Here is a 22,015-nt window from a genome sequence, read left to right as displayed (position 1 = left end):
GCATGATTTGTATATTTTTTTCTACAGTACTTATTGATATAAAGAAGTTGCTAAGAATCAAATTATAGAGTTTCTAGATTTTCATAAGACTTTAAAGTACAAGGTATTTTGGTGTAATAGGCATATAAAATTGTAATTTTTTATTTTAAAATTACAAAATGATTTACTAATTTATAAAAATATAAAATATATAATGTAAAAAGATATAATAGCCAAAAAGAATATTATTTTTTGTTACATAATAATAAAATTAAATGTTTGCAAAAGATTATTGTATACATTTTTAATTGTTGATTTCTTATGGGAATTTTAAAAGTTTGTGTTATATTTAAGACAATAGTTGTATATGAAACATGGTATCCATTCATATATTTGTATTTGTATTTATTGGATTTGTATTTTTTGGATATTTATACATTGTATAATCCTATAATCCTATTCTAATAACTACATAAAATATAATAGTACAAATTCATACACATATGAATGGTTTCATTATGTGTATATAAAATATGTGGTATATCTGTATAGAAATGAACACTTATATACACTTATCTTTGCAAAAGATAAACAGAAATGTATTTAGTTTTAATTTACTCTTATATTGTAAAATAGCTTTATTCCATATTAGTGATACATTTTTCTAACAATTTTATAGCTTCATTTTTCTAACAATTCTTATATTGTAAAATAGCTTTATTCCATGTTAGTGATACATTTTTCTAACAATTTTATAGCAATAAATGTTTTATGTATTTACTAACAAAATTTATTACATATACTACAAACATATATTTTTATGTTTCCATTTGCAAATAATTATATATAATATATTCATACAACAATCCACTATTAATTTATTATTATCGTACACTTTGCTATAATTCTAGTTATAGTAGTAAATACATGTGTTTTAGCATTGATGTTTGTAGCATCTACAGATTAATATACTTGAAGGTAAACAAACCCATTCCAAGAAATATTCATATACAAATATTTATTTTGTTTGCAATTGATAAGAAATACATATATGAAAAAAGGGAAATTCTTATTAATTAAAAATAGATGAGAACTAACATCTAAATCTGAAATTATAAAATAAATAATTTATTTTATGTAAATTATTTAAACAATTTGTTTTATGGCAATTTACCTCTACAGTGAAAATTTATTATTAGGTGATAAACTTTACTGTAGGAGACAAAATATTATTGCCTTCCTTCTGGATCTTTTACTTTCCAATGTGTTGAATCCAAAAATCTAAGTTTTTAAGACGATTCACTGGTTCTAAAGTTATGCAAAGTTAAATGCAAGTAAGGACTTTTAGGATATTTTACACGTTACTTTGATGTCACCACGTTGGAAAATCACACACACCCTACCTTCGTGACATCCCAAAGATAATTGGTACATTGGTGGTGGTCTGGTGGTGACGATTGGCGGTGGCAAACAGTGAAAAGGAAGGGGTTAAACTTTGGTCGACGATCATTTAACGCGCATGCGCCATCATGCGTATATGATCACCGGACGATCGCCAGTCATCAATCGGTGATCTGTCATTCGTTGTATGTTTCGTTTTTAACTTAATTGTCCATTTAATTTAAAGAACATCAAGTTAATTTTTTAGCTTGTTACATCGAAAACAAATACTTTGAGTCATTGAAAGGTGGTCAATAATTAAAAAAAAAAAATAAGGTTATAACAAAGTGAGTGTGAATATCTATCCGTTCAAAGACTGCGGATCTTGCCATGACGACGGAAGAACAGTTTCAGGCGGCTGTTAATGTGATCAGGAATTTACCAAAGAATGGTAAATTTTCTAAGACATTCAAAATGAATTATGATAATTAATGTCATTCTTCGAGTTGTCGATCCTTTTAAATGATGTACTTAATCGTATCATCGTCTCTACATCATTGTTTTATTATATTTAATGCAAAGCATTTTATGACATTGATATGAAACTTGTTATGTTATACTTTTTTTTCTTTCTCAGCATTTTTTTCAGTTGTACGAAACTTGTTAAACTGGTTTTTTTAATTAGCAGCAAATACATTTATGAGATTTAGTTTTTATGCGAAAACGTGAAGGAGTAGTACAAAGTTCGTGCAGTCATATAAAGTATTTACATATCTATTTCGTCGAGACTGAAAACGAAAACATTGTTTCATACCGTTCTTCAATGTATTCAGATTATTAATAATGTTCTAACATATTAAATTTCAGAATTATTGAAGTGTGTTCTCGTTAATTTTATACTCCTGAGTATTTGTAATTAGATACAAAATAGAATAATAATAAGCGTTTTTTATTTGTATGTGATTTACATTATATAACAAACAGTATGTTTACATTTATTTACTGGTAAAAATTGCATTAAGTATGTCACATAAATTTTTATAATTGTTAAAAGAATAAATTTGAATCTTTTTTTCGCACATAATTTATAAATATAACCTTTGTAAAAAAGAAATTTTCTTTGCTTTTATGCAAGTAAAAAATTAGATTTTGATATTATCTCGAACGTACATTTTTATCACTAAATTATAAATCTTTATGATTAAATTCATAAATATGTATACATACTTTCCATTTATTACAAGTGCATGTGTGAGTGTTCTCATTTCACTTTCTAACAGAGTAGAATGGATAAATTGCAGTTTATGTTTGAAACTGGAATATCCTTCATGAATAAATTACAAATAAAATTTATAATTGTCCAAAGCTGTATCATCAACTTTTTTCATTTATTAATGACATAAATTTTATGTTAAAAAAGTAATAAATATTTATTTAAAAAATTAAGTATTTAATCCTTTATTAATTGAACTTAATAATGTTTAATGTTACAAGGATTTATTTAATATCTCTGTATTTTTTTATGATCAATGACAATTAATTCATGAATACATTTGCACATTGTCTCTTAATTTTTTGACCAAAAGTCATACAATAAAAATGTTATCAAGTCATTGACCTTGCAATTAATTTCAATAACAATGAAGAAACAAACTTTTTGCGTTAAATGCAGAAAATATGAATATTATAATTTTATATGAAACTAAAATTGTAGACTAATAAAGTTATATTAATAATCATATTGTTAATAATGTATTATGTTTCAGGTGCATATCAACCTAGCAATGAAGTTATGCTACGTTTTTATGCATATTACAAACAAGCAACAGAAGGATCATGTCAACAACCAAAACCAGCATTCTGGGAAGTGGTTAAAAAAGCAAAATGGGAAGCTTGGACACGCTTGGGTAATATGAGTAGAACAGAAGCTATGAATAACTATGTAGAAGAATTAAAAAAGGTTGATTGTAGAAACTATTATAATTTTATTCAATGTCATAAAGTAACAGTAATTTAATACTTATTTATAATTTAATAGATTGTAGAAACAATGTCTTATACAGACAAAGTGGCTAATTTTCTAGACAGTTTAGATTCATTTTGCGAAAGTGTCCCACCTGAAGATTTAGAATTACTTCTTGGTCCTGTGTTAGAACGTATGCGCTCACAACCTGGAATGCCATTATCCGGTTCTCCCCTAGGTTTGTATTTGTAAATATATATTTTATTTTTCATTTGTTGATCTGATAATTTATTAACAATGAACATATTCAATGCTAACAATCAAAGAATGGAGAAATTTAAAACAAATTAATTCTATTAATAAGTTTTTCTTATACAGCATCAAGAGAAACATCACCACATAGAGGTTGTAACATGACTCGGCACATTGCAAGTAGTTTAGAAACCAGCCCAGCTACTAGCCATAGTGCAAGTCCACTAGATACCGACGGCGAAGATGAATTTATAGATACTGTCGAAGTAAGCTACTGGTATTATAAACAGTACACAGTATTGGACATACTTTTATTTCCAACTTATAACTGAAATTGTTTCTTCTTATTCATAGTCAGCTCCGGAACGAATACCAAAAGACATAACAAAAACCACTAATGTTACTCAAAAAATGGTTAATGGTTTAAATGTTTCTACTGATAAAGTTAATGAGTTAGTTGCTCAAAGAGAGAACTCTTCAGAATTAATTAATGGATACACTAATACAAATGGCTATACAGAACCACTAACAGAAAATAAGCAAGAAAAAAGTAAACAACGTGTTAAAAAAGATGAAAAATCTAACGACGAATTTTTCAATCAAATAGCTATAACTATGCAAAACTTACAAAGGGATTTAGACAGAATAACGGCCAGAGTGCGCAGTTTAGAAGGTCAAACATTACAGGCATTGGCGCCTTCAATAGTATGTGTAAATACAATAAAACGACATTTTTATCATATTTCTATTTCTTTCAATGGTATATCATTTTTGTAGAAGCAGCCTGCAGCAACTTCATACCCAAAATGGTGGCCTTTACCAGAGTGTTCACCGCGATTATTCACTATCTTAATCGTATGGCCGTTCATAGCGCAATTTTTGATTTCTTTAACACAACGTTATCGTCAGCGAAGGCTGTGATTTAAACATTACCATATTACATCACTCGAAATATATTCCACTATTTACTGTTAGATGATGAATTCAAATCAGTGTTGGATTCAAGTAATATAGACATTTTTTAAGACAGTTCAAGTATATTTCTACAATCTAAATATGTATATGGCCAAAACTGCTATGTGATTCTTGATTCATACAGATTACATTTGAAGATGTAATCAGTTGGGTAAAACTTTAAAAATTTATTCTATCAACTGTTCACATATAAATGTATGTACAGTGATTATACAGAAAAGTTTATTTATTTTAAACATGAGAGAATTGAAGAGAGTTTGATTGCTCTCTGTATGTTTATATGTTAAAAATCAATGGATTAACTGAATATACATATTATATATAATATATGAATGTATATTATATATATTTACTTAAGATAATTTATATGTATTATAAATAGTAATTTGTATTCATATATTGTAATATAGAAAAAAAGATTATATACAAATTTTATATTGTACATTCAGATTAAAAGCAAAAAAAAAGATAGAATTTATTGAAACTTACAGCTTTTTTAACAGAAATTATAATTTACTTAGGATAGTATCACTTTCTAAATAATATTATAAAGTACTCTTTTCGCTTTTTTTAGTTAATTTTAAATTGAGAACAGATATATCACGAAATCGTGTACAAATATTGTATAAAAATGTATAATTTTTACTTGTATTTGTAATAATTATTATGTGTAATTATTTTTTACAAATATTTTATTAACCAATGCAATTATCATAATAACAATTGTCTTTTTGTAATATTTTTCATTTTGTACAATTTTAGTAAAACAAGTAAGGTACTATAACCCGTATTTTATAATTTTTCAACTGTACCTAATTCATTGATCTAAAATAAATTTTGTTAAAAAAAGATTTTTGTCTCGGACAGTATACCTTTGTAGATTATAATTCTTAAATAAGTTTGTCTTTTAAAGTAAAACGTTATATAAAATTTTAGTTTGGAATGAGTATATTATAACAGATAATGGTTAATACAAATTGCTTGTAATTACTTTATGTTTCGATTATATAACTTTCTTTCAAAATATCGGGAGATAAAGCATAATTAATGAGTATTCGTAATTACAAATTATCTTGTTCAATTGTTGTTTTATTCAATTTTCATCGTTACGTCATTAGAATTTTGTTTCATGCTTTACATGTCAAAAATCTAAAATTTTGATGGGCATCGATATCTTAAGTGAGTAAAATGAAATAGAATAAGTTTAAACATTCTCTAATATGAGTACCACTGTATAAATAACCTTGTTCTTATTTCAATACAATGCGAACAAAGAATGGTTGGGTTAGGAACCGATATTGGTAGCAACGATAAATCACTTGATTTGCATTTTATATATGTTTTATACTCATACAACTTCTGACGAAAGTAACGTATGAATCATAATAACAGACGTTGGAACATTTAGAGTTTAGAGTATTCCACAGGTTGCAGTAATCAATAGATTGTTGTCTTATTCAATTTTCTACGTGAAGCCTCTTATTAGAGGCTCGAAAGTGTGAATCATTCAAATTGAAAATATGAAAAGGAATATGTCTGTTTCAATAATTCTGGCTCTTTTTGTTATGGATTTGTCACATGCTCAAAATACAGATTTTGGAACTATCGTTTTCGCAAATGTTGTAAGTTAAAGTATGTTTTTTCAAAAAATTAAAATAATGTTTATATTTTATATTTTGATTATTCGTATTATTGAAATGTATTTATTATGAAGTTAATTTATTATTTATGTATATGAAATTTATTTTCTTCATAAAGCAATATGAATTAGATATTATAACCATCTTAATTATAATAATAATCATTGTCGTTGTTTATTAAAAATAATTACAATCTATTTTACAGTTATACAGACATGGAGATAGAACACCTATAAGACCATATCCGAATGATCCTTATAACAATGAAAGTTTGTGGCAAGTCCCATATGGCCAATTAACAAATGTATGTAATTCTTAATTGTCATATATATAGCTTAATTATTTAATAATCTTTTCTTTATTGTATTACTTTTGTTGCATGTAATGTTGTTGCAAATTTTTGTTTGATTTTAAAATCTTTTTAATTTCAAAATATTTAAGTCCTCACTCATATGTGTCTGTTACATCAGATTGGAAAATATCAGCATTTACTACTTGGTCGTTGGATCCGCAAACGCTATTCACATCTACTAAGTGACCTATATTCTCCACATGATATTTATATTCAAAGTACAGATGTAGATCGTACCTTAATGTCAGCTGAATCACATCTTGCTGGACTTTATCCTCCAGTTGGTAAACAAATATGGAGTAATATCAAATGGATGCCTATTCCAGTGCATACTATTCCTGAAGACAAAGATAATGTTTTGGCTGCAAGAAAATATTGTTCTAGATATGATTACGAGTTGGAAAAAGTTCTTAATTCTCCAGAAATCCAAAAAATTAATAAAGAAAATAAGAGACTGTATGTATACCTTACAGGGAAAACAGGAAATAAAATTTCATCTCTTTTGTCTGTTAAACAACTTTATGATACATTATTTATTGAGGTAAACTATGTTACTGTCATTTTGTACTTCTCATTTGATAATAAGTATTTGTATATATCTCATATACTCTAAACTTATTACAGAATCTTTACAACAAAACATTGCCAGAATGGACAAAGTCAGTATATCCAGATAAACTTAAGCCAATTGTTGTAAAAAGTTTTACAATTAACGCCTATAATAAAATACTTCAGAGACTAAAATCGGGTAAGTAATATTCATTTTGTTATGTAAAAAATTTAGACCATGTATAATTTGGGAAATATAAAACATAGGAACATTACTTGGAGAAATGATAGACCACATGGAAAAAAAATCGAAAAATGCCTTAGTACCTGATAGAAAAGTATGGATGTATAGTGCTCATGATGAAACTATAGCCAATATGCTAATGACTCTGAATGTTTTTGAACCACATTGCCCACCATATACTGCTACAATTTTAATAGAATTAAGAGTAAATTTAAAAGATCAGTATTTTGTAACGGTAAGTGCTTAAAATAATAATTAGACTGGAAATCATGATATAAGATTGTTGGTTAAATATATTGTTCTAGATATCATATAAAAATACTAGTGAAGAACCACAACTTTTAACACTTCCTGGTTGTATTACAATGTGTCCCTTAAATCAATTTATTGCACTAACAAAAGATGTTATACCCATAGATTGGGAAAAAGAATGTGCAATAGAGTGGGAACAACTTGGATATAATATGAATACGACAGCAATTATTGGTAAATTTCTACTACAATATAAATGTATTTTTTATACACTAAAGTAAGGATTACTTTCTCATTTAATCCTTGTTTTGTTCCAGCAATACTGACATCTTCTATATTGATGTTAGTTTTATTAATTTTATCTATAGTTGTCTTTATTTATTGGCATTATAAACGGGAACATAATCAATATTATCTTCGATTGACAACGGAACCTATATAATTGAATATAATACTATGAAAAAATGACGTATTGCTTTCGGCGTGATATTCAATGTTTTCATAATTTGATAATTAACAAAAAATAAGATAAATGGTAAATTCTTATTTGATTTTACATACATTAAGGATTCAATTATCGATACGAAAAATAAGTCTGATACGCGTTTGCATAAAATATTTATGAAAAAATGTTTTATATTTTATAATGTTTTATTAGTGATAATTTTTAAATTTATTGATGATAAAATATTTCAGTTTATAATCAAACAGATTCAATGCAAATATAATCGTTTGATTTGATCGATAAAAAAATTATTTATATGCATGAATTGTTGAAAACAAGGACTGTTATAATGATTTTTAATAGTTTGATAAAAGGGTATAAGATTCTCAATAACTTTTATTTAAATTGAGTTTCATGCATAATATGAATAAAAAAATTATCTGTGATGACCGTAAATAGACTACGAATTAATTCGGAAAAAATTGAGATATTAAAAATACTTTTTATTAATAAATGACGATTAGAAAGTAATAAATTCTGGAATACGGTTTATTAACTCAGGGTATCTTAGTGTTTATTTGATACTAAACAATTGGGTGTAAAATATAGGGATAATATTTATCTGCGGTATTTGAAAGAATATCTAGTCATACTCCATTAAGTTGCAACAATTAAAACATTACACTTCTAAACAGAAAAAGTATATTCAACTACATCGTTATTACATTTTTGTAATATCGTTTATATAGATGTATATTTGAAACGTATTTTCTAATGAGAAATTACAAGACAAACTAAATTTTTCCAAAATAGAGGAAGGATAATATTTAAGGCGGAAAAGAAACATTTTACTTGATAGTAATCCAAAAATTTGATTTTCTTAAACTGAACTATTTTACAAATATGAATTGTATCCTATTAAAATTATTTTTGTGAGATTTAAACATGAATAAATCAAGTATTGTAAAAAAACACGATTATTTACTGGTATTTTAAACGAATACATATCTTCCTCTAGATAATTTGTAGGTCATAACATGAAATATAAGAATATCTCATACTTGCTTCTACATAGAGCGTGTTGTCCGTCCTCAACAGCGGATGTTCAACAACTGATTCTCGTATCGATGTCGTATACGTGTTAAGTATTAAACACATACAATCGCAAAACACACATATAAATGACTGTCCTTAAATAGTAGTACAAATACACATATGATATGAACAGCATCAGTGGACTTTACATATTTACATATTTTAATCATCAGTTTACCACTTTTATTAATTCTCTTTTTTAGATACCATAATCCCTATAGTTTACATATCATTTACATATTAAAATTTTTAATTTTTATTATATTTTGTACAAGCCTCTTTTATATACAATATACAGGGTGATTGGTAACTGGTGGTACAAGCGGAAAGGGGGTGATTCTACGCGAAAAAAGAAGTCGAAAATATAGAGTAAAAATTTTTCGTTTGAGGCTTTGTTTTCGAGAAAATCGACTTTGAATTTTCGCTCAGTACGCGTGCACTTTGTCACGTCTCGTTATAACGGATCTCACTGTAGATCGTTCTCTTGATGGAAAAATTTAGAAAAAAAAAATAAAAAAAAATTTTTATTCTATATTTTCGACTTTTTTTTCGCGTAGAATCACCCCCTTACCGCTTGTACCACCAGTTACCAACCACCCTGTATATGACTTTAATTTATTTAATACAATTATATATATATATACAAATACACGATCATCACGTATTTTTCTATCATTAACGCACTTTGCTTATTTTACATGTTAAAGCCCTAATTTTAGAAAACAATTTGGTGAGTATATTTTATAGGAAGTTATCATTTTCAATTCTATAAAATCTTAAAATCTATGATGCTAACTCTATGAGAATGCAACCCATGAGTATTAAATACTATTTACCACGTTTTATTTGTCATATCAGTATTCCGGTATCGAGTTAAAGCTTCCAGACCAATTTTCTTGGATGTTAAATGCTGGATTAGACCTAAAACATCACATAGTTTTATGTATTTAATAAAAAAAGTCAACAAACTAACTTCAAAATTGTACTTAATTGAAATAAAAACTTATAAAAATTTCTTACCTTTTATTAAGAAATTTTGAAAATCTTACTATTATAAGCTCGCACTTGCATTGGTTAAAAATGCGCATGCAAAAATAAGTTAATCATTCACGTGATAAAACGGATTATTAACAGAATTATAACAAATACGATTACAATGATAGTGTAAAACCCTGAATATAAAAGTATTTGAAAAAAGTCTTCTATATTGTCATATTAATTCTATTTTTAACTTCTACCCTGGTTATAAAAACTTTGTATATTAAAAAAATAGATCTAATATAAAGTACATACCATGTATAAAGTTGGAGACAGATGAAGACGCAACTTTTGAAATATGGTTTTAAGTAGTTAGATGCAGATTCATGATGTAAACTCGATTATGGTCTTAATGATGTTTCTGACGTATTGAAGAAACTATGAATGTAAAAAGGAATAATTTTCGAGATCTTAACTATATGTAATACATTGAATATTTAGAAGATTGTGATGAATATAAGAAAAGTACGTTTTGTGCAAATATTAAAACAAATTTTTCCTTCTTCTGGCAATGAGATACAAATTGATTTCATATTTGATATATCAAAAATGTAAAAAATGTATATAAATATCCTGTTAAAAAATACGAAGTGATGCAATAAAAACACACAAGCACACAATTTGCGTTACATGTTTGTTAGTATTTATTACAAAATGTATACAATGTTAATAAAGCATACGTGTCTGCAAATAAAACGTTTTCTGTTCAGTGTGTAACCATAACCATAATTTCATGATCTTATCTTAAAATTGAACAATATGATTAATTTCATGTAGCAATTAGTTACAGATAACATTACATAAACGTATTAAAGTTTCAAATATACTATATTGAACAGATTTTGTGGCCTAATGTTTGTTACTTTGATAAACTTTATGACTATTATGATGTACTAATGAGCAAACTATTCTTAAGCATGAGAGCAATTCATGATATACATGCAAATTATTATAATCCATTAAAAACACGAAAGATTAAAATATCATATTATGAATATTACCTGGATCTTTTTACTATTTAAATGCGCATTATATCAACTAACAATTATTTTCACAATTTTTATAAAAATAATTTATTAGTACATTTATTGTTATTTACTATATATTTCAGCACAAAATGCGTACTTTGTTATATTACTTTGCTAATTAAAATATACGTAAATCATATAAATGAAAATAGCAATTTTTTTCATATTTAGGTAGTAAGTATTACAAAACAATTAACTGACAAAATCTTGTTATACATAAAATCTATACAATTCTTACCTTGCATATATTGCAGGGTTTGATAATCCAAGTGTTGTACTTACAGGACTTCCAATATATCTCTTTACGAACTGTAACAAAAGTTAATAATAAAATGATCGATAATAGTTAAAAATCAATCACCCTACTTAATAGCGTACATACCCAATGGTCACCAAGAGAAGTCGCGCCCATACTCACAGCCATATGAATGGTCAAATAAAGGCAAAATAGAAGATATAAAATAGAATATATTGTAATTGCAACTATTACCGCCCAGTGATGTGGCAAATCATCTTGGACAGTATTTATTACAAAATATATATTTATAGCTATTACAACAGCGGATAATGCTGTCGCAACAATTTTATTAGTTCTGAAATATAAAAGTATGTATAAAGTATAAACTTAAAAAATTTCAACTGTAAAATTAAAGACATGAAACATACAATCCGTTTCGAAATGTACCCATAATTTTAGGACTACTAGTAAATGCTATCGTTGGCAGGGTTGCAAAAGGTAACTGAAGAGTCATAATTGCGTTCAAAATATCATTCATGCCAGTTAAATTATCAATGTCACTAAAGAATGCGACAAGGAAGGTTGGAATGATAGCGATCATTCGCGTAAAAAGTACTCGCTTCCAACGAGCCCACTGAAGATTTAAAAATCCTTCCATTGCAAATTGTCCGGCATACGTTCCTGTCATCGTGGAAGATTGGCCAGCAGCAAAAATACCGACAGCCCAAATATACATTGCTGCCGCACCAAAGGCACAGCCCAAAAATATGCCACCTTTGTTAAGGTCTACTGAGATGGTTGTATTCTCTTTCTGTAATTAATAAAATAAGATATAATAAGAAAGCTAAAATTTTTAGGTAAACAAATTCGTATTAATCTAATTTGGTTTTTACCTTAAATGTATCCATTCCTACAGTATAATTGTTAGCTTCACACAGATTGTACTAAAATATAAAGAAACAAGTATGAAATATATTGTATAAGATAATTACATTACAAAATATCATTTAGAATTCTTAATTACTATACTCACAACTTCTAAACTAGTCTTGTTAAAAAGACCATGCGCAAACACTGCGACAACAAATACGTTAATTATAAAAGATACCAGAAGTGCAATGCATGCCTCAATGAAGTAATACATATTTGCCTCATTCACTTTTTTGGATTCTTTACGGTCAATGTCTCTTGACTAGAAATTATAGATTATATTATAGTATTTATTTAACACCTGGCAAATATTTAATACATCAGAATGCCTACTTCTTCAATTTCATAAAAAAGATTACTTATACTCTTTGTTCTTTCCTTACTTTAACAAGAGCACTGTGAAGATATAAGTTATGTGGCATGATAACTGCACCAACAATTCCTACAGCTTGTAACAACATATTTCTGTCATAATCTTTATACCAAGGTATAAACATTCCACTTATCACTTCATTTTGAGGTGGGGCAGAAACAACGTACTAAAATATAGAAATAATAAAATCATTTTCATTCACATATACACACACATATATGTATTTATTTATTTATTTTACCTCATATCCAAATGTGACAGCCATTATTGTAATTAGAAATCCAAAAAAGAGTTCTAATTTCCTTAAGCCATATTTGTCCAATAATAAAAATGTAAAAGTGTCAATTATCGTAATAAGAACACCACCCCATATAGGAATCCTAAATCAAATTAGATACATACATTATTTATGAATAACAGCTTACATAAAAGGAACAAGAATAGATGACATCAAGAAATTAAAAGAATTTCATAACTTACACTTTATTTGTTAATAAAGATAAAGCAATAGCTGTTCCTATTACTTCTTGCATATCACTGCCAATTATGGCTATTTCTATCATTATCCATAAAATCATCCTGGGTACTTTTTTATATTGTCTGTAACACATTTCTGCTAAATGCAAACCTGTTACCACACCAAGCCTTGCACTTAATCTTTGCATAATAAGACCAAGAATGGTTGCACTTAACAATACCCATAATAACTAACAAAAAAGAGCATAAATAAATTTAAAAAATAAAAAGAAATGAAAACCATACATGGAAAGTTAAATAAGCAATGAATGGAATAACTTAAAAAATACCTTATATTTGGCAGCTACGCCAGATTGCAAATCAGATTCAATATTTCCAGGATCTAAATAAGCTATGGACATTAAGAATCCAGGACCTGTGAAAGCCCATAATTTTCTAAAACTAAAGAAACCCTGCGGAAACCAAATTAGAAATGATACAGTTAAAAATCCATATATTAACGTAAAAAATTAATTTAAGCTCCATTGGTACTAATATATACTACATTTTCTGCTTCTGGTATATGAACTTTTTCATCAGCAAAGTACGTCTGATTGTTATTAGGTGCCAAACAGGTATTTTCATTTGCTCTCTTATTATTTTGCATTTCCTCCTGATGCACATAAGATGCTGTTGCAAATGTTGAATCATTCTGAGGCTCGATAATGTAACTATTCTGCATGGTATATTGATAAGATCCCTCTGAAAAAAGTTACTAGTTTGTTACATATTTTAACATTATTTGAGATACCAATTTAAACATATTTATATATTTAAACATATATTTAAAAGTATTCAATATTATAGTATTATTACAATATTGCGATATTATTTCACAAAAATAGTATTAAAATAAACCGGATTATATAAAAATTAACTTCAATGACCGTCTAAATTGAATAATTTAATTACCGTGATGATCAATGCAATAAAAGATTGAAATAGTGTCTTATTGAATGCGATACGTATTCAAACTTCATCAAATACGAATGAAATATTTTAATGAAATATGTGAAATACAGAAATACAGAAATACAGGAATTAAGTATAACATACGACAAATTAATGAAATATAAAAATAAACATAAATCCTTTTTATCACTATCGACAAAATATTTGGATAAATATAAAAATAAATAGAACGTCACATTCCTATAAAATTAAAAAAAAAAAGAAAGTACGCTTCCGTATAACTAAAATAGAAACATAACTGAAGTAAAAACGCACATTATACAGTACACCAAGCACGTAAATGTTAGCCAAGTGAGATCACGACAATAGCCACTAGTGATCACTATTCACCGACAGCCTGACAGTCACTAACTATTGCGAGATTTGAGAATATTGCGGCAACAACCAGACAAATGAACGAGAGTAACGAGAACGAAACATACAACATACAGCCATCTTTCTTACATGTTCCCCTTCTTTGCATAAAATATTACAAATATGATGTTAACGGGGATGCCCGAAACATCAATGTCAGTGACTAACAATAGGAATACATATATGTATGCACAGAGAATTTATTACTGCCACAGTACAAAGAAATACATGCAGTTGTATAAAATTATAGGATTTCCCCAGAAGATGTATCATAACAGTTGATTATTATAACCCTTACATGACATCTTTCGTTATCATTAATATGTAATGAGTATTTAAGCAATTCCGAGCTTCTATGAATTCGTATTTACGCCATTAAAGTCATTCATTTTCTCGATACTTCCTTCATCTTTTCACTCTATCTTCATTTACTGTATGTATTGTCTTCCTATCTTTAAGAAGTACTTCAATTTGAGCGATCACTTGAGGAAAAAGATAAAATTCGGATTATGAAGGTTTCCTCTTATCAAAGTTTTAACAAACAAAAATTAAAAATTTTGTATATGGGTTAATATTTTTCAAATTGTAGAGACTCAAAGAAAAGCAGTTTCTATTCTTTCGACTATGAACTGGAGAAGAATGTCTTTTATCACTTGCTTTATTCGACTAAGATTTAAATCCAGTTTCTAAGTCAGCTAAGTGACCATATCAATCACAGATGACTTTAATCCTTTAATCAACCTTATTGAGGAGTGCTTATTGCATCTAATTATATTATTACAGTAAATCTTTATTGGATTAATTTGATAATTGTTAAATCAAATCGAAAGCATTTGTTGGGAAGGAAGTCTATAAGATTGGATAGAGATTGAATCTGTATTAAGTTATGGTTGTAATAGATTCATCATTCTAGTAAGTAAAACATTTGGTAACCGAGATGTATACATTGTATACATTGATGTATATTATACTCAAGAATTCTCTATGATGTATTTGTTAAAATGATAGGGCATCAAAACACGTACCTATTGTAATCATAGCTTAGTTTCAATTTATTTCATCGCTTCTCTGATAAGACAAGATGAAAACATTCTTTTGCATTGGGGATTTGATTAGGATCTAAATTCTTTTGGTAAATCTTTATCGATTACAATAGGTACTAATCTACGATAATGTGGATCTATATTGATGCCAAAAAGTATTCATTGTATAAAATATTAATAAATGTACAGTTATTACCATTGTTTGGAGTGATATTTATTATAGCATTCACATACTAATTAATTAAATTCAAGAATATTAAATATGTCATTTAGTAGTACTTTCAACCAACCAAGTTTTATTTTTAAGGCCGTTGGGCCGACAAAATAAAATAATAATAATAATACTTTTATATGAATACAAAAATTTGATATTATAAAAATGAAACGTAAAACCTGACCAAAATTGCCTGGAAAATCTAGCTATCTGCCAATATTTTTCGTAGCCATTATAAGTAAATAAATCGACGACAAAGATCGAAAAATGAAAATTGTTTTCTTCGAAAAAGAAGAAAATCCTGGTTAAGTGCTATGATTAGTGTATATTAACTTTTTTAATTGATAATCTAACAAAAACAATGTCATTTATATGTTCCTGTAACTTCTCACGTAACTTGATATCGAAATTTAATTAAGCACGATTAGATAAGCTAAGAGTTTCTTGCTCGCTTCCAGAACGCGTTTCTTTTAATGTGAAAATTGGTGGGCGAAAACATTTCTTTAAACAATCGTATTTTTTAATGATATCCAAATTTCGCAAGAATGTGAGATATTAACATTACATAAGATTGTTATATGTAAGATTGGCTGCGGCATATATTGAGGACACTTCAATCCAAATATTTAACTTGGAATATCAAGCAAATGTTTGTGTTAGATATCAGAAAGCGGTCAATCAGTAGAAACCAAGAATTATATGATATATACGTATAAGCCCACTTAATGAAGTACCTTACCCAATTGTAATTTCTCGATTGTCAAGTAGTTACGTATAAAAATGATGAAGGTCTTTTAATGAATAAATTCAGTATACATCTTCGATCGTATTTCCTATTTACTAAAATAAGAATAGCCGTAGACAACGAGCAACGCATAAATTATCGGAAACAATCCATCAATATTCCCTATTCCTACGTGAATCACCGTGGTAAACCCAACGAACAAGGAAAATTTAATATCAACGAATAGAAAAATTTTGCTTTATTTATATTTTCTGATCCTACGTAATTTCATATTACGATTAACTGCAATATTATCTGTCCTATTAGATAGGAAATTACTGTAGTAAATATTATTTCGATTGAGCAACGCGGTAAATCCGTTTTGAAATAAATGTTTGATATCTCTATACATATAAATGTAGATCACTTCCTTTGGTAAAATTAGAATAATTTCTTATAAGAATTCTGATTTCTAAATTCTCCTTTTTTTTCTTTCTTTTAACGTTTTTTAACTTGACAATTCTTTTTTCTTTTCCCTCTTAAAGTTTTCTAACTTGACTAACGTCACTGGTACACGATGAACGTTTTCTAACAGTTACTGCTGTAATTATCTAACACTTGTAATCTATAATTAACTCTTTTGACTACTCATCAAGTCACCACAAAAGTCCTAGCAATTGTGAATTCGCAATTCTGATTTGTTTTAATTAAAATAATAACAAATGATAAACATATAAGAGATTCTACGAAAATTTCAATAAAATCACAATATTATGGATAAAGGTAATAGACATATCAATAAACATAACACACGTTGAAGATAGGCAGATAAGAGATTCTAAGCAAATTTCGATAAATCTACATCACAATATCGTGATTTAATATTTAAAACACAATTTCATTGTGTTTCTCATTATTTCATTAATGAGAATTTGATATAAACTCATTAATTTCAATTTGATATAAACAATATACATTGATGTAAACATTATTTTCTCAATATCTATTCATTAAATTATCGACACTAACAGTATACGTGATCATTAGGAATCGTAATCTCTGAGAAAAATATCTTTTGCTACCACGTGTTAGCTTGTTAAAAAATAACGTCATTCCCTTGAGCCAATTGTAAATGGAAATGATCATAACAATGGTAGACAACCTTTTGTTCTACCTTATGCAATGTCACAACTATTTTAATGTTCCGTGAAAAAAGTTGTAAAAATGGGAAACTAGAGCAGTAATATTTAAGGGCACGATACTAAACTGTTTTTACAGTCTATTGGCTCATTGTGGTAATCAAGATAAATTTTTCAACTGTTTCTTTAGATTTTCCACGTGTGTTGCAAAAATTCATTATACGATAAAACGCGTTTTCAATTGTGGACCGAGGATAACAATTCTAGGTTAACATTAAAATTCTAGCATAGTAGTATATTAGAGAATTAAATAAATCAAAAATTGTATTTCGATTACTTTGTTACCATTATGCAATTAAAGAAAGAAATTGTCGAAAATATACTTTCAAATGTGGCGCGCAATACTAACCTATGTAATTAAATATTAATTTGAAAAAAATTAATATAAAAAAATCAAATGAAACCAAAAAGAAGAACGACCTTAATCTCAATTAATCATGCCAAATTAAATAGGAAATTATTCATATAGTAAATGACAAATAAAAACGATATACATAATTCTACAAAATATTTGAATTCTTAGAGTCACAAATATCGAATACTTAAACTCAAAATCCCTAGTGCTAAATATGCGTCATCATATGCATTTATGACAATAATACTCAATATATACTTTTTTTAATTTAATTAGTCTATGTGACAATGTGCAGTATTGTGACATACGATTTAAGGCGTGGTAAGATTTTTTGGAAGTAATGTTGGTACTTTAAACGTTCAGATTCGTTCAGAAAGTAATAATTGCATATAAAATTATTGGCCAGCTGGTTCGTACATATAGAAAATTGCCGACGATTCCTTTCCTGTTTAAACAGTAATCATCTCAACTGTATCCTGATTATTGGTTGAATGTCGTGCCATAAGAGTGAAAGAGAACTATGGTTAAGACTATATGTATGGAAAAGTCATCGTAAAGGAATTTTTAAAGCAATAAGATAAGGGATTTATGAGTCAGCCATTCAGTTGTGTTACGGTTGAGCACAAAATATATCTGGCAACTCCGTAAAATCCAAAAATTGCACGATTTTGGTATCAGAAGAAGACTTAAAACGACGAATTTGGAGGGAGTATACGAAGATATTAACTTACCAGGTAATAATGACTTTTTTAATGGTATAAGCTCCATTTTGTAGACAGGTAATATTATACTTCTATTTGACAGATATAATTTCCAACTGATAATTTTTTACGATAACGTTCTTCGGTAGTATTATTTCACTAGCTTGAACATAGATACAATATGTATTTTTTAAATATATTGTTTTTCCTTTAAATTGATTCTTATTGAATTTGTAAATGTGTAGTATAGAATTCATATTTTATAATATAGAAACAAAAAAAGTTAAAAATTTATATGCTGCTGATATTTTCAGGAAAATGTCTAACGTTAGTAATTTAGAACAGCAAATTGCAAATTTACAAATTAATCATGGCGATGGCATTAAAACCATTAAGTCTGGGAAAAAAGTGGGACCAGCTGTACCTCCAAAACCAAAAAAATCACAACCACAGGTCAGTAGATCCATTGAATGTAATAATAATTATGTAACTTATTCAATAACAATATTTCATAACTATGACTCCCTTTCTATGACTGTTCCATTATTATATGGAAACATCAATGGTAAAATTAACAAAATAAAATTTATTTAGATCATCTTGTTATACAGAATTTAATGGGGTAAAATATTTTCCAGATACCACAAAGTTATACTATAAAGGCTGCATCAGTGCCATCATACAGTACAGTGCTTAATAATTCTGGCCAAAATGAAAAATCATCAAATTTATACGTGAATTCTCCTTCACCATATGTGCCACTAAATATAGAGAAAAATGACTTTTCATTACCATCCACTGCCAATGGAAAAGATGTTCCTAAAAACTATCAGAACAATGAGAATTTTTATGTGCACCAATCAGATGAGAAATTTGAACCAAAATATGGATATGATGAAAAAAATCATTATTCAAATATTGGTAATATGCCTGCTCCTCAAGTTCCAGTTGAAGATCACTCAAGATCAACAAGAAATATCGTATATAGTAATATAGATCCTCCAATATCTATACCAGTTAATAAGACAGCTAAAACTGAAAAAGACATCATCTACAGCAATATTCAATGGAATTCTAAACCAGAAAATACATATTGTAACATTCCTTCTGCACTCAATAATGGTCAGATATATGGAGAATGTAATCAAAAGTCATTTTTATTAGTTTACTAAATCAAATAATTATTATATTACAGATGACTTACCACCACCACCAGAACCTTCAGAATATGTTCCATGTGTGCCGGGTAGTTCCTTCCCACCACCACCGGAAGAATTACCGCCTCCGCCAAGTCCTGTGTCATCTAGTTATAGCGAACTTAGACGCGCTACTTATCAAACTGATTTTCCACCTGACAATTATCCAAATGATATTTATGGTCCAAGTTCACAATCCAGTTCTACATATGAATCTATATACGAACCAATTAATCCTAGACCACCGTCACAATTATCTTGCAATTATTCCATGTACTCTGGTTATGGATCTGCTACATCTACTCAGCCCCAAGGAAAGGTCTCTCCAGTTAAGGAAGTATGTCAAAATTATTATGTTAATTCCTTCATTGTGAAAAAATATTTCCCCAAAAAATTTATTTTTGTTTCAGGTGGACGTTTTGACTGATCTGTTAGTTCAAGGAATGGAAGATAATGCTGAAGACAGTGATATATATGGGATTTGTGCCCAGTGTGGTCGCAAAGTTGAAGGCGAAGGTACCGGTTGTTCCGCGATGGATAAGGTTTTCCATATTGACTGCTTCTGTTGTTATGTTTGTAAGGTTAACCTACAAGGTAAACCCTTCTATTCACTGGAAAACAAACCCTATTGCGAGGAAGATTATTTGAATACTTTGGAAAAGTGCTGCGTTTGCACTAGACCAATACTCGATAGAATATTAAGAGCTACAGGTAAACCTTATCATCCATCCTGTTTTACATGTGTTGTTTGCGGGCAAAGTTTGGATGGTATACCATTTACGGTAGACGCTACAAATCAGATTCATTGCATAGAATGTTTCCACAAGTAAGTAGCATTTGGTTGACCAAATAAAACAATTAATTTTACAAAGTATAAAAATGAATGTTTTTATATTACAGAAAATTTGCACCTCGTTGTTGTGTTTGTAAGTTACCGATTATGCCAGAACCAGGACAAGAGGAAACTGTGCGTGTTGTAGCACTAGATCGTAGTTTTCATATTCAGTGTTACAAATGCGAGGATTGTGGGTTGGTTTTATCTTCTGATTCCGAGGGACGTGGATGCTATCCTTTGGATGACCATGTGTTATGCAAAAGCTGTAATGCTACTCGTGTGCAAGCATTAACGTCACATATGACGACTGAATTATAAATGGCATGATCATTGAAACGATATATTAGATTGTTATATTTACAGTTGCCGTTTTATGAATTTTTATATTTAGAGATAAGTTTCTATAAGACATCCGACATTTAATATGTTTTTGAGGAACTTTTTAATCAAAGCCATTTTGACAATTGAATATGAGTAGGTTTTTCATTATTTGATACTTTGAGATGAATTACATTAAATATTCATAATATTTCTATATCTTTTTAAAAGATTTATATTTTAGAGATTGTATTTATCTATATGTATTATTGATTCGGATTAGACAGGTTTGAAAAAATTTCAGAACTGGGTTAATGTTACTGCCTTTACACTGCCATATATGAAATTTAAAAAATATCTAAGAATTATATTGTCAAATAATATTTAACAAAAAATTCTAAACTGTGAGCACGTATGTTGTAGTCAAGATTGATTTCTTGTAATAAGTATAATTATTGACTATAATGTGATTTAGTCAGGTATTGCATATATTATTAAGGCAAGGTATTCAATTCCTAATATTAAGAGCAATGTTAGATTTATGTGTGACTATATCCTCATAACATCAATAATGCGAAGTAGAGATTATGCAATTTATATGCTTCTTTCTATTGATCTAGAATATACAAAACGTTTATTCCAATGTATTGGATCCGTTATGTATTTAGATTTTCGCTTTATGATAAATCATGTGATACGATAGAATTAATACAATGCAAATTAGTGCAAATACCTTAAATTATATTATCTATTTAGCAAGTGAAAAGACTAAGAAAGCAAATAGAACTTAATTGTAAAATGTATTTGTAATGAATATTGAATAAAATAGCGATTATATTTAAAAACAACGCGTGG

At 28.0% G+C, this 22,015-nt stretch overlaps 4 protein-coding genes across 10 annotated transcripts; 3 read left to right on the top strand and 1 right to left on the bottom strand.

The window, feature by feature from the left end:
* The first annotated feature begins 1,563 nt into the window (after positions 1 to 1,563).
* On the top strand, positions 1,564 to 5,402 carry LOC117155070 (acyl-CoA-binding domain-containing protein 4). The gene is made up of 6 exons (XM_033330628.2): positions 1,564 to 1,810; positions 3,126 to 3,319; positions 3,398 to 3,560; positions 3,701 to 3,840; positions 3,929 to 4,279; positions 4,352 to 5,402. Exons 1-6 carry the CDS (start codon positions 1,750 to 1,752, stop codon positions 4,493 to 4,495), a joined length of 1,053 nt encoding a protein of 350 aa, XP_033186519.1. The 5' UTR covers positions 1,564 to 1,749; the 3' UTR covers positions 4,496 to 5,402.
* A 243-nt stretch (positions 5,403 to 5,645) lies between these two features.
* On the top strand, positions 5,646 to 9,003 carry LOC117155068 (prostatic acid phosphatase). The gene is made up of 7 exons (XM_033330625.2): positions 5,646 to 6,171; positions 6,395 to 6,493; positions 6,660 to 7,082; positions 7,166 to 7,289; positions 7,358 to 7,569; positions 7,640 to 7,820; positions 7,904 to 9,003. Exons 1-7 carry the CDS (start codon positions 6,070 to 6,072, stop codon positions 8,026 to 8,028), a joined length of 1,266 nt encoding a protein of 421 aa, XP_033186516.1. The 5' UTR covers positions 5,646 to 6,069; the 3' UTR covers positions 8,029 to 9,003.
* A 355-nt stretch (positions 9,004 to 9,358) lies between these two features.
* Positions 9,359 to 18,958, bottom strand: Mvl (solute carrier family member malvolio). Of its 6 annotated transcripts, XR_013059827.1 has the most exons (13): positions 18,842 to 18,958; positions 13,755 to 13,951; positions 13,540 to 13,662; positions 13,214 to 13,440; positions 12,975 to 13,113; positions 12,744 to 12,899; positions 12,464 to 12,622; positions 12,324 to 12,374; positions 11,859 to 12,241; positions 11,575 to 11,785; positions 11,431 to 11,501; positions 10,420 to 10,542; positions 9,359 to 10,047 (listed from the first exon to the last, which is right to left on the bottom strand). XR_013059827.1 is itself a non-coding variant. In XM_033331350.2 (12 exons), exons 1-12 carry the CDS (start codon positions 18,876 to 18,878, stop codon positions 9,981 to 9,983), a joined length of 1,821 nt encoding a protein of 606 aa, XP_033187241.1. In that variant the 5' UTR covers positions 18,879 to 18,957; the 3' UTR covers positions 9,359 to 9,980. The 6 variants fall into 6 exon arrangements, 5 of the variants coding, with proteins under 5 accessions (XP_033187241.1, XP_076479677.1, XP_076479676.1 ...); XM_033331350.2 differs by lacking the exon at positions 10,420 to 10,542 and having other exon boundaries at positions 18,842 to 18,957; XM_076623562.1 differs by lacking the exons at positions 10,420 to 10,542; positions 18,842 to 18,958 and adding an exon at positions 16,572 to 16,590.
* Positions 18,323 to 22,008, top strand: Zyx (lipoma-preferred partner zyxin). 2 transcript variants are annotated; one of them, XM_033331355.2, is made up of 7 exons: positions 18,323 to 18,431; positions 18,568 to 18,844; positions 19,126 to 19,264; positions 19,450 to 19,933; positions 20,007 to 20,344; positions 20,418 to 20,833; positions 20,908 to 22,008. In XM_033331355.2, the coding sequence occupies exons 3-7, from the start codon at positions 19,130 to 19,132 to the stop codon at positions 21,158 to 21,160; spliced, it is 1,626 nt and encodes a 541-aa protein (XP_033187246.1). In that variant the 5' UTR covers positions 18,323 to 18,431; positions 18,568 to 18,844; positions 19,126 to 19,129; the 3' UTR covers positions 21,161 to 22,008. The 2 variants fall into 2 exon arrangements, with proteins under 2 accessions (XP_033187246.1, XP_076479678.1); XM_076623563.1 differs by having other exon boundaries at positions 18,324 to 18,431; positions 18,517 to 18,844.
* Positions 22,009 to 22,015: the final 7 nt, after the last annotated feature.

Source organism: Bombus vancouverensis, chromosome 12, assembly GCF_051014615.1.
Source record: "Bombus vancouverensis nearcticus chromosome 12, iyBomVanc1_principal, whole genome shotgun sequence".
NCBI lineage: Eukaryota > Metazoa > Arthropoda > Insecta > Hymenoptera > Apidae > Bombus > Bombus vancouverensis.
Note: the sequence above shows the minus strand (reverse complement) of the source record. Positions and strands in the feature narration are given on the sequence as shown.

Excerpts from the sequence above, each read along its gene's own strand:
- Mvl (XM_033331350.2), bottom strand. The coding sequence starts at position 18,878 with ATGGAGCTTATACCATTAAAAAAGTCATTATTACCTG. Across the intron at positions 13,663-13,754 it reads ATATACCAGAAGCAGAAAAT|GGTTTCTTTAGTTTTAGAAA; the intron begins GTAGTATATATT and ends TGGTTTCCGCAG. Across the intron at positions 12,375-12,463 it reads ACAAGACTAGTTTAGAAGTT|TACAATCTGTGTGAAGCTAA; the intron begins GTGAGTATAGTA and ends TTTATATTTTAG.
- LOC117155068 (XM_033330625.2), top strand. The coding sequence starts at position 6,070 with ATGAAAAGGAATATGTCTGTTTCAATAATTCTGGCTCTTTTTGTTATG. Across the intron at positions 6,172-6,394 it reads CTATCGTTTTCGCAAATGTT|TTATACAGACATGGAGATAG; the intron begins GTAAGTTAAAGT and ends TCTATTTTACAG. Across the intron at positions 6,494-6,659 it reads CATATGGCCAATTAACAAAT|ATTGGAAAATATCAGCATTT; the intron begins GTATGTAATTCT and ends CTGTTACATCAG.
- Zyx (XM_033331355.2), top strand. The coding sequence starts at position 19,130 with ATGTCTAACGTTAGTAATTTAGAACAGCAAATTGCAAATTTACAAATT. Across the intron at positions 19,265-19,449 it reads CAAAAAAATCACAACCACAG|ATACCACAAAGTTATACTAT; the intron begins GTCAGTAGATCC and ends AATATTTTCCAG. Across the intron at positions 20,345-20,417 it reads AGGTCTCTCCAGTTAAGGAA|GTGGACGTTTTGACTGATCT; the intron begins GTATGTCAAAAT and ends TTTTTGTTTCAG.
- LOC117155070 (XM_033330628.2), top strand. The coding sequence starts at position 1,750 with ATGACGACGGAAGAACAGTTTCAGGCGGCTGTTAATGTGATCAGGAAT. Across the intron at positions 1,811-3,125 it reads CAGGAATTTACCAAAGAATG|GTGCATATCAACCTAGCAAT; the intron begins GTAAATTTTCTA and ends ATTATGTTTCAG. Across the intron at positions 3,841-3,928 it reads AATTTATAGATACTGTCGAA|TCAGCTCCGGAACGAATACC; the intron begins GTAAGCTACTGG and ends TCTTATTCATAG.